Raw genomic sequence first — 13463 nt, 5'->3', positions numbered from 1 at the left:
GACCCATGAGGTAGGAGAGAAGGAGCCACCGGGCTCCTTTGCCCTGGGTCTTAGCAGCTTTAAGTAGAGCTGCAGGGTGGCTCTCCACTTGAGTTAGACTCTGGTGTGATTTCCACGAGAGAGACAAGGAAGGGTCTGAGCGGTAGGGAGCAGGGCATTGGAGAGGGTGAGGAAGGATAGGGGAGATGTATCCTATGGAAAGCGGAGTGTCCCTGGTGGTGTCCTGGCTACTCGGTGGGCTGTGTTCGAAACCACCGCAGCTCCTCGGGAGAAAGACTTTCTGCTGTAAACCCACGGGGCGGGGGTGGGGGTGGGGCACTCGGAGTCAGTATTGACTCAATGGCAGTCAGCATGGCAGCTGGAAAGACTCACAGAGAACGAACACGCTTCTCCTCTCTGCTGTCTTAGCGACAGTGGGGGATCCGCAGCCATAATCATAACAGGGAGACCCAGAGAAGCAGCCGATGGTTATTAAGACCCTTCTAGGTGCCAAACCCCACGTGAGGCACCATCTACTCAGTACTTGGAACACACGGCAGCCGTATGGACAATGCACTGTTGTCTTCACAGTAAGACAGAGGTGGAACCAGGCTTTTAGAAGCCGTTCATTAGCCAGGATGACAAAGCTAAATTGTGAGAGATTCCAGAGGAATCCCAGGCAGACAAACACTAAAAGTCTTTCTCTTTACAGGCAGGGCTGAAAGGGAGAGGTGTCTTAGCTGAGAGTCCATTTCTGGGTGTATGTCCCAGTACACCCTGTACTCTCATACACGTCTGTATGTCTGGTAAGAAGACAGTGGATAAAGCTACTCTAAATATGTGTGTGTGTGTGTGTGTGTGTGTGTGTGTGTATATATATATATACACTGTAAATTCCACATAAGAGTAAAAACTCTTGACAGTGGCACAGGCCGGTAAACATTGGACTGCTAACTGCAAGGTCTGTGGTTCAAGGCTCTCTGCCACTCCTCGGGAGAACCAGGAGGCTGTGTGCTCCTGTCAAGATGTATCGCCTCGGAAATGCTAGGATCACAAGTTGGAAGAGACTCCTCGGCTGAGGGTTTGATTGGTTTTTTTCTCCCTACCCTGAAAAGAGCCCCAGAAAACGCTTTCCCACAAACAAAGAATGCCCGTTTTTTGACTTCTGTCTCTTTCATATCCTCTGCTCCTTGCTTGAGCTGTAGTAGAAGTTGGAGCAGGCACAGCTGGACCGTTCCTCCCACTCTTGCCCAGGAAGAGTATTTTCAGCTCTGGCAACAGGGCCGTGGACAGGGACTTCCCTCCCAAGAATTTTACTTTGTTGAAATCCAAGAAATCATGGCAACCGGAGATTGCATTTCCTTGTTTTTCATGTTGGCTGAAACGAGGAGCTGCTCTTCTCTGAAAGACTTCTGACACACTCTCTCAGGCGGAATCAACTCAATGGCCATGGCTTGGCTGGGCTGGGCTTGGAGGGGAACTCGCTGTCTCAGAGCAGATGGCTCTTGCTCCTTGGTCCCGGAATAGAGGTCTTAAGAGGGATTCAATTGTAATCTACCAGCACAACATCTCAAGATAGTACTTAATTCTGAATTGCAGCACATAAGGCTGTGCAATGGCAGTTTCAGACAGCCTCTTTATCACAGAAGAAGTCAATTTCTGTACCAGGAGAATGCCATCATTTATGCTAATTGGGTTATTTGTTGCTCGGGGGTGGGGGTGGGGGGAATTCTTAAATGCTATTTTGTATTGGAAGAGGCTGAAATAAACATAGTTAACTATGAGAAAATGTTTTTCAATTGTGGCACGGGTATCCATAACCAAACCTTTGCCATTTCGTACAGTCGCCAGTGACATTGTTTATGTCCATCCGATTCTGCAGCCATAAACTTAGTTCCCGGGAAAGATGGAGGAAGCTGGCGGGAGTGCAGAGCTGGCTGCCTCCTGGTTTCCGCAGCCCAGTTGCTGGTTTCCTTCCTTGCAGCGAAGGCCATGCTGTTGGCTCATTTGAAGAACAGAGGTGCCTGCTTCTAGGCTAGTTTTCAGACAAACATCTGCTTTCTGTGTCATGAACGAGAATACACAGTGACCCTTAGGAATGAGCCAGCAATTGAATTAACAGTCGGCAACCAAGATGCAGGTGGTGAGCCCACACACGACCCTCGTCCTCGGTGATTTTGAAGTCAAACGAGAAGACATTGCAATGGGCTGACTAAGCGTAACAAATGAATCAGGAAGGTGCCACAGAGCAGAAGTGCCAACGCACTGCGAGTCCATGAAATGTCCTCCTAGACTTGTAGGAAGGTGTCTGACCAGAACGCATTTTGACGGCTATTCTCCCTTTCCCCCTCCATCTTGTACTGGGCTATTGCATTGAGCTGCTAACCTCAAGGTCAGCAGTTCAAACTCACCTGCTGCTCCACAGGAGCAAGATGAGACTGCTCCTGTAAAGAGTTAAAGTCCTGGGCATTTTGAATCCGTCCTCTGGGGTCGTGTGAGCCAGGGTTGACGTGACGCAAGTGAGTCTTTCCATCCCTGCTTACCTGCTATTCCAGCAAAAAAATGTTTCATCAACTCTCAGTCCTCAAGGAACTTCTCTGTGGCACTTCACATGCAGATAGTCATCTTCAAACTGCATCGGGAGCTCTACTTAATGCAACCCGTGTCTCAGGTTAAACCTTTCAGTCTGCCCACGTTGTAGTTCCGTGCAGAATGAAATACTTGCAGTTCAGAGCCACACTCATCCATCCGACCCCATCGTTAGTCTTTTTCTCAGGGCCTCCGCTTTCCCAAGCCGAGGCACTTCATTCGGCCAGGAAGGGATGCTTGCTCTTTCACCAGTGGTGCCAAATTCAATGTTTCAGAGTCGCAATTTTCAAAATGTGCTTGTTTCTGTTATGCGAAGCGCCCCTCCCATTTTTTCTTTTAATCTTCACCTTCCAAAATCACAAATTGACTAGTAATTAGTTGGCCGATCCAGCTACTGCTGGTACGGTCCTCTTTTCCTCTTCGCTGCCTCAGTTTTAAGTGGGCCCTTTAAGAACCGCAGAAGCCCTGCCTTCGGGCTTGTCTGGGCTTCTCTCAGACAAGAGGCAACAGCCCAGCAACGCCCGAGGCAGCGCTCCCAGACGGTTTGAGGGTGAACAGGAAGTAAGCTCCCTCCATGTTCTCCCCCGCAGAGCGTGGTGATGGTGGTGTTCAGTGAAGACAAAAACCGAGACGAACAGCTGAAATACTGGAAGTACTGGCACTCTCGGCAGCACACGGCGAAGCAGAGGGTTCTTGACATCGGTAAGTCGCCACCCTCTTTGATGAAGTGTGGATGCCAGGGGGGCCCAGCACAGCCACCCACCTCAGGGATCACCCATGTGGTTTGCACACTTCTCACATCCCTGCTCCTCCGTCTGGAGACAGGCCAAAGATCAAAACCAGCTAAGCCAAGGGAAAAGCACGTTCTTTTCTGGAAACGTCTACAGTGCGTCGCAGATTTAGATTTACAACGATCATTTGCTTTCCTAGAACATGCTGTGTGCCCTCCGTGTCTGAGCCTTGCAGGTGGGCAGGTCAGTCGGACCAACACGTGGCCAGTGACATGCGTCAAGTCAGGTTCACGCAGTACTTGGTGAAGGTCGTAGGAACGGTTGGTCAGCTCTGGTTCGCCATCCAGTGCTACTTCTGCTCCAACCCCTGCCTAGGGCTAGCAGCACCAGGACAGGTGGCTATGTGAACTCACCTATTCCAGAACGTGAGTTTTCTCTGCCCGTAATAAAGAAGGAGCCTTCGGGACACAATTTCTGGAGTCTGTATCTCCCTAACGAAGCATGGTGTCTAGTCTCTAGAGACCGGTAATCCCTGGGATGGTCACCTCTCAGCATCCAGTCAGGGCAGCAGAGCCCATGCCAAGGGCTGAAGGCGCAGGGAGGCAGCCCAGAGATAAGCAGGGCGGGAGGCTGTGGTCGTCACCCGTAGGGCTGAAGGAACAGTGTTGGGGGGAGGCCTCCAGCAGGACCTGGGGCCACAGTGGGAATGGCTTTCCAAAGGGCAGTGGTCTCAGAGGAGGCCTCGCTGCACCGAGAGGGAGGAGGAGAGGTGGCCTGCCTTCTCTCTGCCTCTCCTTCCTGCCCATTGACCGAATTTCACCCCACGTCAGAAGGCATAGGGCCCTAGGAAATATGGTTTGGGACATCTCCCTCGGAGAGATACCGAACAAAACAGTGATGACAGAGCATGGTTCTGCACGTTGCTCAAAGTTACCTAGGAACACAGGCGGTGGTGATTTCAAAGTAATGGTAACACATGATTTTATGCTGTTTCCATCAGAAGTGAGTGGGTTTACATTTGGAGGGCTTATTACCCCACTGTGCAGACCAAGAGTCAGTGGCGCCAATGCGTGGGGGTAAAATGGAGGCTCCCATTCGAGTCAGGCGTGACTCGGAGGACGTACTGCCTCGTTAAAAGGATGTGTGCTTTGATCTCTTACGTGGGCTTGTTTACACCGCCCAGGACACCCTCACCAACGTTCCTGTGACCAATGGCAGCCAGGTGCATAGGTTAACATCAAGACACAGGTTTGAACACATCGGGGCGGGTTACTTGTTCACACTGCAAAATGGCTAAGCCATGCCTCCCCCAACTGACACACACGGTCTACGAACCAGTCAGACCCAATGATTTGCTTTACAAACAAGGAAACAGAGCTCTCTAGAGGCGCATCCCCATGCTCCCTCCCTTCCTTCCTTCAAGTGTCTTGTCTTTGGACCATTGGTGCAAGCTCCGGGATAAGAGCTGGGTTCCGTCATTTGGAAAAGGATATCTATAATGGGTGTACCCCATGAAGAATATAATTAGTGGCACTGAATTAGACACGTAGAAGCTGTTGAATTGGAGAATGCTTTGTTGTGTATTCCCCCTGCCCCCATAATTGATAAAAAAATTACACAAATAACAGTGAGTACAAGGGAGAACAAAATGTTCTAAAAGTGATTGTGGTAAGGATTGTACAACTCTTCTTTATATGATTGAATGAATTGGATGAATTGTGGGTGAAGTGCCAGCAGAACTGTTAGTATTCCGAACATGGGCCAGTGCACTGACCCTCTGAGGCAGGCGGATGAGGACACGGGATAGGGGACCTGCCGTAACCCGCTTAGTCGCCAACTGCAGAGAGCAGGAGAACAATTTTATTTTATTAGAGAACCTAGCCTTATAATTAGGACTCAGAGAAATGAAAGGAGCAACTAAATAGAGGTATGGCCTGGGTCCAAACGAGGCAAATAATGAACGAACGAAGTTCACTGGCATACTTGTTGATTCAACTTTGATATTGTTATAGGGTCCATTTATTTATTTGTTTTCAACCAGTGATGTCTCAGGTCTTGTAGTTCAAATCCCATCTGTCTTCTGGATCATGGTCTCCTTTGCTGCAGACTCCTCTCCTTCATATCACCCTGTACAACCCCCAGCTCTCTCTCTCTCTCTCTCTCTCTCTCTCTCTCCTTGAGAGTTTTTGATTTTGACTAAGAAGGGACTCGGGTGGATATGATGGGTAAGTATTGAACTGCCAACTGCAAGGTTGGCTAGTTCAAACCCATGACAGGAGAGAAATGAAGCTGTATGCTCCTGTAAAGACATCCAGTCTCTGATAAGTTCAGTACAGACTCAATGACCGTGGATGAGCATCATGGCCAGTTGCACTGCTTGCTTTGAACTTGAGACCAAGGCAGTCATATGTAACCCTTAACTTGAACTGGATGATCTATTAGCTAAATGTAGTTTATACCTGTCGATCCAGCAGGTGCTCCCACAGGGTGAGGGGATATGTAAAAATGTCAGGTAATTCATTATTCCTGAATAATGAATTATTGACACCTCGCTTGCAGATAAAGGAGATCCAACCTGGGGCAGTAGATGCATCTGGCGGTGTGCCCTGGGAGTTACAAGAGCACTGTGTGGAGCATGTCTCCGAGGAGTCCCATGCAGCGTCCTGCTGCCTGCGTAAAGGGCAGGGAGCTAGAAGTGCTGTCCAGATACTGGTTGGGGTTGAGGCCTGCAAACAGAGAAGGAAGAACCCAAAAGGATTTCATGTATTTCTTTACCCAAATCTCTAAGTAGCTGGAGGTGAAACAGAGCGTCCAACTCTTTCCCAGCAACTGTGAATTTCATCCAAGTTCAACTGAGCTTGTGTCATGTCCTTGAAGCTCACGTTGGAGGTCAAGGCGAAGTTTCTCTCACTAAAATAGCCAAAGCAGGGGCTTATAACTGGTGGTCCCTGGAGTCTCTGGTGGGCTTTAGGTAAACCACCCACCTTCTCAGATGACCTACGACACACCATTACTGGCATGACTCTGTGTCATTTGTCACCATGCTGAATGGGATGCCCAGGATAACCAGGCTTGCCTGCCTGCCTGCAGGGGCTGCTCTGCCTCTCCCGGGGGTCTCCACTAGCACCAACTCCGCCAGGTCCAGCCTCACCTCCCACCCGGTCTTTCTTTGGCCTCCCGTGGCTCTCAAGACCAAGAATGATTCTGCTGACTCTCAGGCCCCGCCTAACATTCTCCCACCTTCCCACGCAGACGCGTCCTTTATTTCAACTACTTCATTCCTTGTTTTTTGAAGCCTGCTCCCCTCATCTCCCACAGTTAGTTCTGTGGACAGCATGTGAGGTGTCTGATGGGGAGAGGACCCCCCCTGTGTCTCTGCGGGAGTCCTGTCTGTGGAGAGTGGGAACCAGAGGATGGAGTTTGTCCCCAGAGAGATTTGAGCCGTGGCTGTCCAGGCGCCTCGGGCCAGGAGCGGGTTACTAGCGAGGCTCTTCCTGCGTCCCACCAGGCCTGTTACTGCACTGCTCCTCCCTCTGTCCCTCAGGGTCCGGGGTTATATGATGACACCATTCACCCTCTGCCTCCTTTCAGGCCTTTGTTCGACACCAGAGAAATTCCCGTCACCTTCCCTGAACCCTGCACCCTCATCAGACTGTCCCTTATCCTTCTTTTGAAAGCGTATCACCACCCAGCATGTTCTTTCTTTCGATGTGTTTATATTTCTTATTGCCACTCTCCTTCCACCTAGAAGGAAACGCCGTGCGAGCAGCGACTCGCCTGCTTTGTTTCCTGCTCCAGCCCCCGTTCTCCACACACAGGGCTCAGCAAACACGTCCTAATGAACGAGTGAATGAGCAAAACCGCAGTCTGCCGGCAGAGTGGGGGCCTCTAGACGCGGCCCAATGCCAGGATACTTACACTGCTGGGCATATACTCATGTCTGCTATGTTCCAGGCATTGTGTAGGCCTCACACTTCAACATTTTGTCCTAAAAAATGGCCCATTCTTGTTTAGAAACAGACACAAGGAGAGGTGAAGACTTCTACCCGAGGTTACAGTCCTTGCTTTCCCCTAAGTTAGTGCTTGGCTCCTGCCTGGGCTCTGGGGCCTGTTGAATAATTGAAGACATTCACACCTGGAGAACGTTTGGAGGCTTCCATGTTGGCATTCCTGACTGAGGATCTGACCTTGCTGAAAGTCAACTCTAATTGGCTCTTCTTGTGCAGTGGGCCTAATCTCTCTCTCTCTCTCTCTCTATGTGTGTGTGTGTGTGTGTGTGTGTGTGTGGTGAGGGGAAACAATAGCAATCGCTTCTGACTTGATAGGGCTTAAAACAAATGGCCCATGCCCAAGTAGGTTCTGCTGCTTTTCAAAGTCACAAAAGCCAAGTTCTCAGAGCCTGGCAAGTTCTTTCCTATGAGCTCATTGGGCCACAGCAAACCTTCAAGGTCATAACTAAGATTACATTCTGCAGGCCAAGGAGCACCTGTGTCAATACATCTCCCGTATGGAACAGCCACGGAGAGGAGGTCTGTGGCATGATTGTCTCTGCGTGTGAGAGCCTTCCATAATGAGACACAGAGTTAGTGACGGCCCCATATGAGTCGATGCATGAACTTGAAGGAAGGCATAGTTCATTCATTCAGAATGAACACCTATTGGGCAGATTGCCCTGGTGGCACTGCTGGGTAAACAGAAGACTGTTAATTGCAAGGGCTGGTGGTTCAAACCCATCAACTGCTCCTTGGGAGAAAGAGGAGGTAGTCTGCGCCCGTAAAGATGGCTAGCCTCAGAAGCCCTATACAAGGTCACTAAGAGTTGGAGTTGATGTGATGGCAGTGGGTTTGGGGCTTACTATGGGCCAGGTAATTTATCAGGCAGTGGCAAGATTCAAGGGGATTTAGGGCAGGACCCTTGCCTTCAACGGACGCATGTGCTGGGAAGTGGCGCTGGCTTGGTACGGAGTTCCTTGTCAGGCCACAGTGACCTGGAGACCTGTATCTAGCTGGATGGGCGTTCCCCTGGGCTTGTTTGCACAGTGGGGCTTTCCCTGTTCTGTTCACCAGGTCCCATTAAAAAATATTTACAGAGGACAGCAAATCATAAAATGAACTGGACCACATAGCAAATCTATTCAAACCGTGGAGAACCACAAAAGCACTTTCTGGAGAAGGAACATTTTTCTATTTGTTCCCTTTAGCAGGGAAGGAGCGTTAGAAGCAAAGAGGTCCAACAGTGTGTTTTACCTTTATCATACGAAAGCCTGAAGTTACAATCAAACCCCACAAACCACGTTCACATAGAGTCAGTTCCAATTCATAACGCCCCTACAGAACAGTGTACCCTTGCCTTGGTGGGTTTTCTGAGACTGTAACTCTTTTTATGGGGCAGCCATGGTGGCTTAGTGGTGATGCATTGGGCTTCAGTCCCAAAGATCAATGGTTCAAAACCACCAAGTGTTCTGATGCAGAAAGGGGGATTTTTTTCTTCAGTAAACAGTGACAATCTCAGACACTCACAGGGTCGTTCTACTCTGTCTTATAGGGTCACTGTGAGTTGGCATGGACTCCATTGCAGTGAGTTTTGAGTTTACTCTTTGTGGGAACACAAAGGTCCTTCTTTCTCCCACACAATGCCTGGTGGTTTTGAACTGCTGACCTTGCAGCACAGATGACTTCCCTCTATGGACCAGAATAAAGCCTTGCCTTTAGTGCTCTACAATGTAACGATTCCAACATGATGAACATCAGAGTTTGTGCCTTAGCTTGCGATGTAATGAGACTTGTTCACAAACACATCCTAAGAAGATGTGTTACTTTATAGTCACATCCAAAGACCCCCATCATTGATATAATTTTGTAGTTAATTATGAAATGCGCCGCATACTCTCTATTCAATCTCTGCCTTTAAGTGTGGGCTCAGTGTCTTGGTCTGACACAAGCCATCGTAGTTTTAACGGCCTCATATGCACGTGAAAGTTGGACAATGAATCAGGAAGACTGAAGAATTGAATTACGATGTTGGGGAAGAACACAGGCCATGCCACGGATGACCAGAAGTACCATCTGTCTTGGAAGAAGCACGGCTTGAATGCTCCTGAGAATCAAGAATGGCAACTCTTGGTTGCCCGTCCTTTGGGATGTTTCCAGGAGGGGCCAGTGCCCGGAGAAGTCCTCCATGAGTGGTCAAAACCTTCCATCTGATGTCGGCACAGTGGCTGCCATTGTTGGCTCCCGCATAGAGCAACTGTGAGGACGCGGAGCGGGACTGTTTCGTTCTGCTACCCTGAGAGTCGAGTCGCTATGAGTCTGAACTGCCTGGTTGGGTGGCGTCTACCAACAGCAACCATAAGCTAAGCTCTCCCTGTATCAGGGTGTATTAGCTGTATTGTTATTATTAATCCTGGAGTTTTCCATAGTAATTAGTAGGTAATTATAGTACATGTTCAGTTATTAGCATGTGATTATCGGATTTTTAACAATTCCGCCGATACAAATCCATTCCTTAGAAGCAATTGTTAAATTGCATGCTGTGGATAGTAGCTTTAGCTGCAGGCAGAACTTGCCACGGGAACCTACATTCTAACTACATGACAACATCTCCTCCGGTTTTGTTCTGCATAGATCTCTTCCAAAGTCAAAGACAAGCTTTGCAAAACATTCCCCAAACAAAATTTTCCAAGCTCACCACTGTGAAGGGTTCAGCTGGGTGGTTCTGCTCAGGAACCCCGTTGTCCTCCAACCCCACCCCCCATTCTGGAGTCACACTCCACTTCCAACAGGGAATTGTACTTAATATTATTTTTATTATTATTTTTTAAGTTTCTTAGAGTAGACTGGCCCTGGTGGCTCCATGGTAGGATTCTTTCATTTTCCTTGTGGAAGAGCCACTTTGATTCCTGGCAGTGCATCGGCAGACGCGGCCACTGCCCACCTGTCAGTGGACGCTCCAGTGTGGCTCCGGTGCTGAACAGGTTTCAGCGGTTCTTCCAGACCATGACACACTAGGAAGAAAGGTCTGGCTATCTGCCTCTGCCATTGAGCCAGTCAATAGCCTAAGGATGGTCATGGTCAGATGCATAGGCTGGTCTTGGACAGCCTCGTTGGTGGCCCACTGGCTCACCATGAGTTGATGGCTGACCGGATGGCAGCTGAGTACGACCAGGGGAAGAGACTGGCATTGGGAGTGCACAGTGTGTTTTCTGGAGGCTCCTCTGAGAATTAGGCAGGAGAGTGGGAGGGGGTGGGAAGGGGGAGGTGGGTAAAGAGTTGGGTGGTGGGTAGGAGAAGTGGGAGCAGCCAAGACCTTCAGGGGAAGGGTGGTTGTGGGAACTTGTGGCCCCAAACAAGTCCGGCAAACAAGAGTACAGCAACTACCCACCTCTTCCTTCAGCGGGGTTCCCGCCTGGGCGAGCTGCCTTCTCTGGGGACCTGTCCTTTCCTTCAGAGTAGCGCAGACCTGCTTTCTCCCTGCCGATTACAGGTGGGCTTTCTGCCTTTAAAACTATGTCAAGAGAGGAGAGTTTCAACTTTGGATCCCCAGCCCTGCCGCCGCTCTTTTAAATAGATATGAGAGGTAAATGTGATTTTTAAAAAGTACCCCCAAAACAAAATTCCCTGACAAGGAGAAATAGAACCCCAGCAAGAACCAAGCTCGTACATCAGTGCCGAGTCCAAGAAGCCACCTTGACCCTGACTTCCTCCCCGGGACCAGGCGTGAGGGGGCAGCTGGGGGGATGCACATTCTTTGTCCCCTTCTTGTTGCTTCTTGCTGTGGCCATCTTACGCCGAGTGTGAAGCAGGCTTTGTTCTAGAGAGAGGGCCGGGGCTACAGTTCCTGAACACGGCTGCCCACCTGGTTACGGAACGCTACTGTGCTCCAGGTGCAGTACGCTAGGAAGGCTATGTCGTTTATTTTAATTTTTATTTGAAAAACTAGTTTTATGGACATAAAACTCACATATCATACACTTGAACAGTTCAGTTATTACAGAGGAATTGCCCAATCACCACTGCCATCTGCTCTAGAACATTCTTTCACGTCCTCATTGTTATTAGCTCCCCATTTCTCTCCAACCTCCCCAAGGCTTTGTGTGTTGAAGCATTGTCAATGATGGGTTTTGTGTGTTTTCTTAAAAGGCTTGGTCCAGGGGAAAATATTCACTTTCAATAATAATTATGCTGACTGTGGGGTTTCATTTATGGCACTGGCACACACACACACACACACACACACACACACACACACACACACCCCTCAAGAACCTTGGTAGCCATGGACAAGAGTCACTTCTGTCTCTGCAGGTCTGACTAGTGCATACCTAGGGTCCCCTCCATCATTCCTGCGGGCAGCGGGAGGGAGGATCCAGGACAGGGCCAGAGTCCACAGTAGGTCTTGGGTCACTCTCTGCAGAGTCGCCCGAGTGCCCTGAAGACTCCCATTCCAGCCATCGCTGTGCCTTCCTCTTCCTTTTCTGCCCTCATTCTTTAAAACAGGGCAGCTCCACCCTTGCCCCTTATCGCGAACCACCACTCATGTCTCTGTCCAGCCTAATCTGGAGTTTATGTGCACTCCTCCTTGCTGAATCAAGAGGCCCATTTGCATCCTTCCCTCCTTTGGCTTAGGTCCCTTCTGCTCCTCCATTGCTCCTTCCCTAGAGCTCTTTCTGTCCAGGCTGGCCCTCTTGCCCACCTCCGCCTGGAAGACATCTCACCTCTGTGGACCTTGGTCATTTTGGTCAGATCTCCCTAGCTCTCTGAGCCAGGCCTCTTCTCCATCCACGGACTTGGGTTTCTGTCCAGAAAAGAGTACTTTGGGTGTCTTCACATGGTTTTACCAGTTTAAATGCCACCCAGCCCACGTGAAGGGCAACTTTTTGAGTATGGAGAGAACTTGGTTTCTTTACTCTTGTATAACACCCCCCCTTCCCCCCCCCCCCCCCCACCCACCTGGTCAAGCCTGGCAGGCGACAAATGCTCAACAGTGTGGGGGAGTGGATGAGCAACCTCTCACGTAGGTTGTGTCTCCTGGTGGCGATCATGGTGAGGGGACACGGTCTAGTGAGGTAAGAAATCAGTCGAGGCTGCTTTTCTCCTCTTCCAGGCTCAGAGGCTCATTTGGGATGGCACTTTTCTTAGTGCTAAGAGGCCAAATGCCCCGATGCCTTGACTTCTCATTGTAAAGCATCTTATTTTCCTATTGTCCTTCTGGTGCCACCTACTGAACAGCTGTCTTAGTTGCCTGCACAGAAATGCCTCCTTTTTAAATGAATGAAAATCATTGCTCAGCAATTGTTTGAAAGTATGCTCCCCATCACCCCTTTCCAAAAAAAGTACCTAGATTGAGAACTGGAAAATGGCAATCATTTGGCACACCTGGTGATTTTTTTCAGCACTTCTGGAGAGTGTGTGTACTGGTTCCGGGCATTATTGTTTACTATGTTGTTTCTTGTAAAGTGTTTCTCCACCCGGGTGCCTCCGTAGGCTTGAGTGGACGGCCAGCCGGATGTAGTAAAGCCTGTCATAAGAGCCCGAAGACCTTGCTCTGGCGAAAGGACAAAGACGGCCGTAGAGAGATACTGGTTCATCATCAGATGTGCTCTCAAAGCCAACACACACGCGTGTGCACCTGTGCACACACAGACACACAGATGGCTAACTGAAACCACTTAGTGGACTCACTATAGTTAATGCTGTACAATGCACATTCCTTTCTTTGTCTTCATTCTTTTCTCTCCATTTGCTGGGTGCAGTGCTATTTATTTTTCTCCCTCATCAACAGAGCCCTCCCTGTTTAACAACTATGGCTATCCCCCCAGGCTATCATCTTAAATATGAACCCTATACTTTTCTTCGATTTCAGATTTTTGGTTTTGAGCCTAATTATTTTCTTTCTTCAGCGATGTATGTAATGAAAGGCTTGCTAGCTTGATAGCCTCATATTATTTTAGTATTATTTGATTGTCTTAAAAATGCACTTTTAAAAATGTGGAGCGGCTTGAAGATAAGCAAGCAGCCATCTATCTAGCTGAGAAGCAACCAAGCCCACATGAAAGCCTGTGTGATAATGAGGTGTCGGTGGGATTAGACAGCAGGCATCAAAGACACAGAACGGGAAAAAAATCATATTGTTGTGAGTGAGTGGCAGTGTGGAGTGGAAGCCCAA

The 13463-nt window shown here is 49.2% G+C and overlaps 1 protein-coding gene across 1 annotated transcript in view; it reads left to right on the top strand.

Annotated features, from left to right (window-relative positions):
• GRHL2 (grainyhead like transcription factor 2) overlaps window positions 1-13463 on the top strand; it is a 169875-nt gene that overhangs the window by 72282 nt on the left and 84130 nt on the right. Inside the window, exon 7 of the mRNA XM_045286222.1 lies at window positions 3159-3270. Within this exon, the coding sequence (XP_045142157.1) occupies window positions 3159-3270 (112 nt within the window). The remainder of the gene's footprint in view (window positions 1-3158; window positions 3271-13463) is intronic.

This window comes from Echinops telfairi, unplaced genomic scaffold, assembly GCF_000313985.2.
Source record: "Echinops telfairi isolate 266 unplaced genomic scaffold, ASM31398v2 ScPeMD7_1;HRSCAF=3_0, whole genome shotgun sequence".
NCBI classification, from domain to species: Eukaryota; Metazoa; Chordata; class Mammalia; order Afrosoricida; family Tenrecidae; genus Echinops; species Echinops telfairi.
This window is presented reverse-complemented; position numbering and strand designations above follow the sequence as displayed.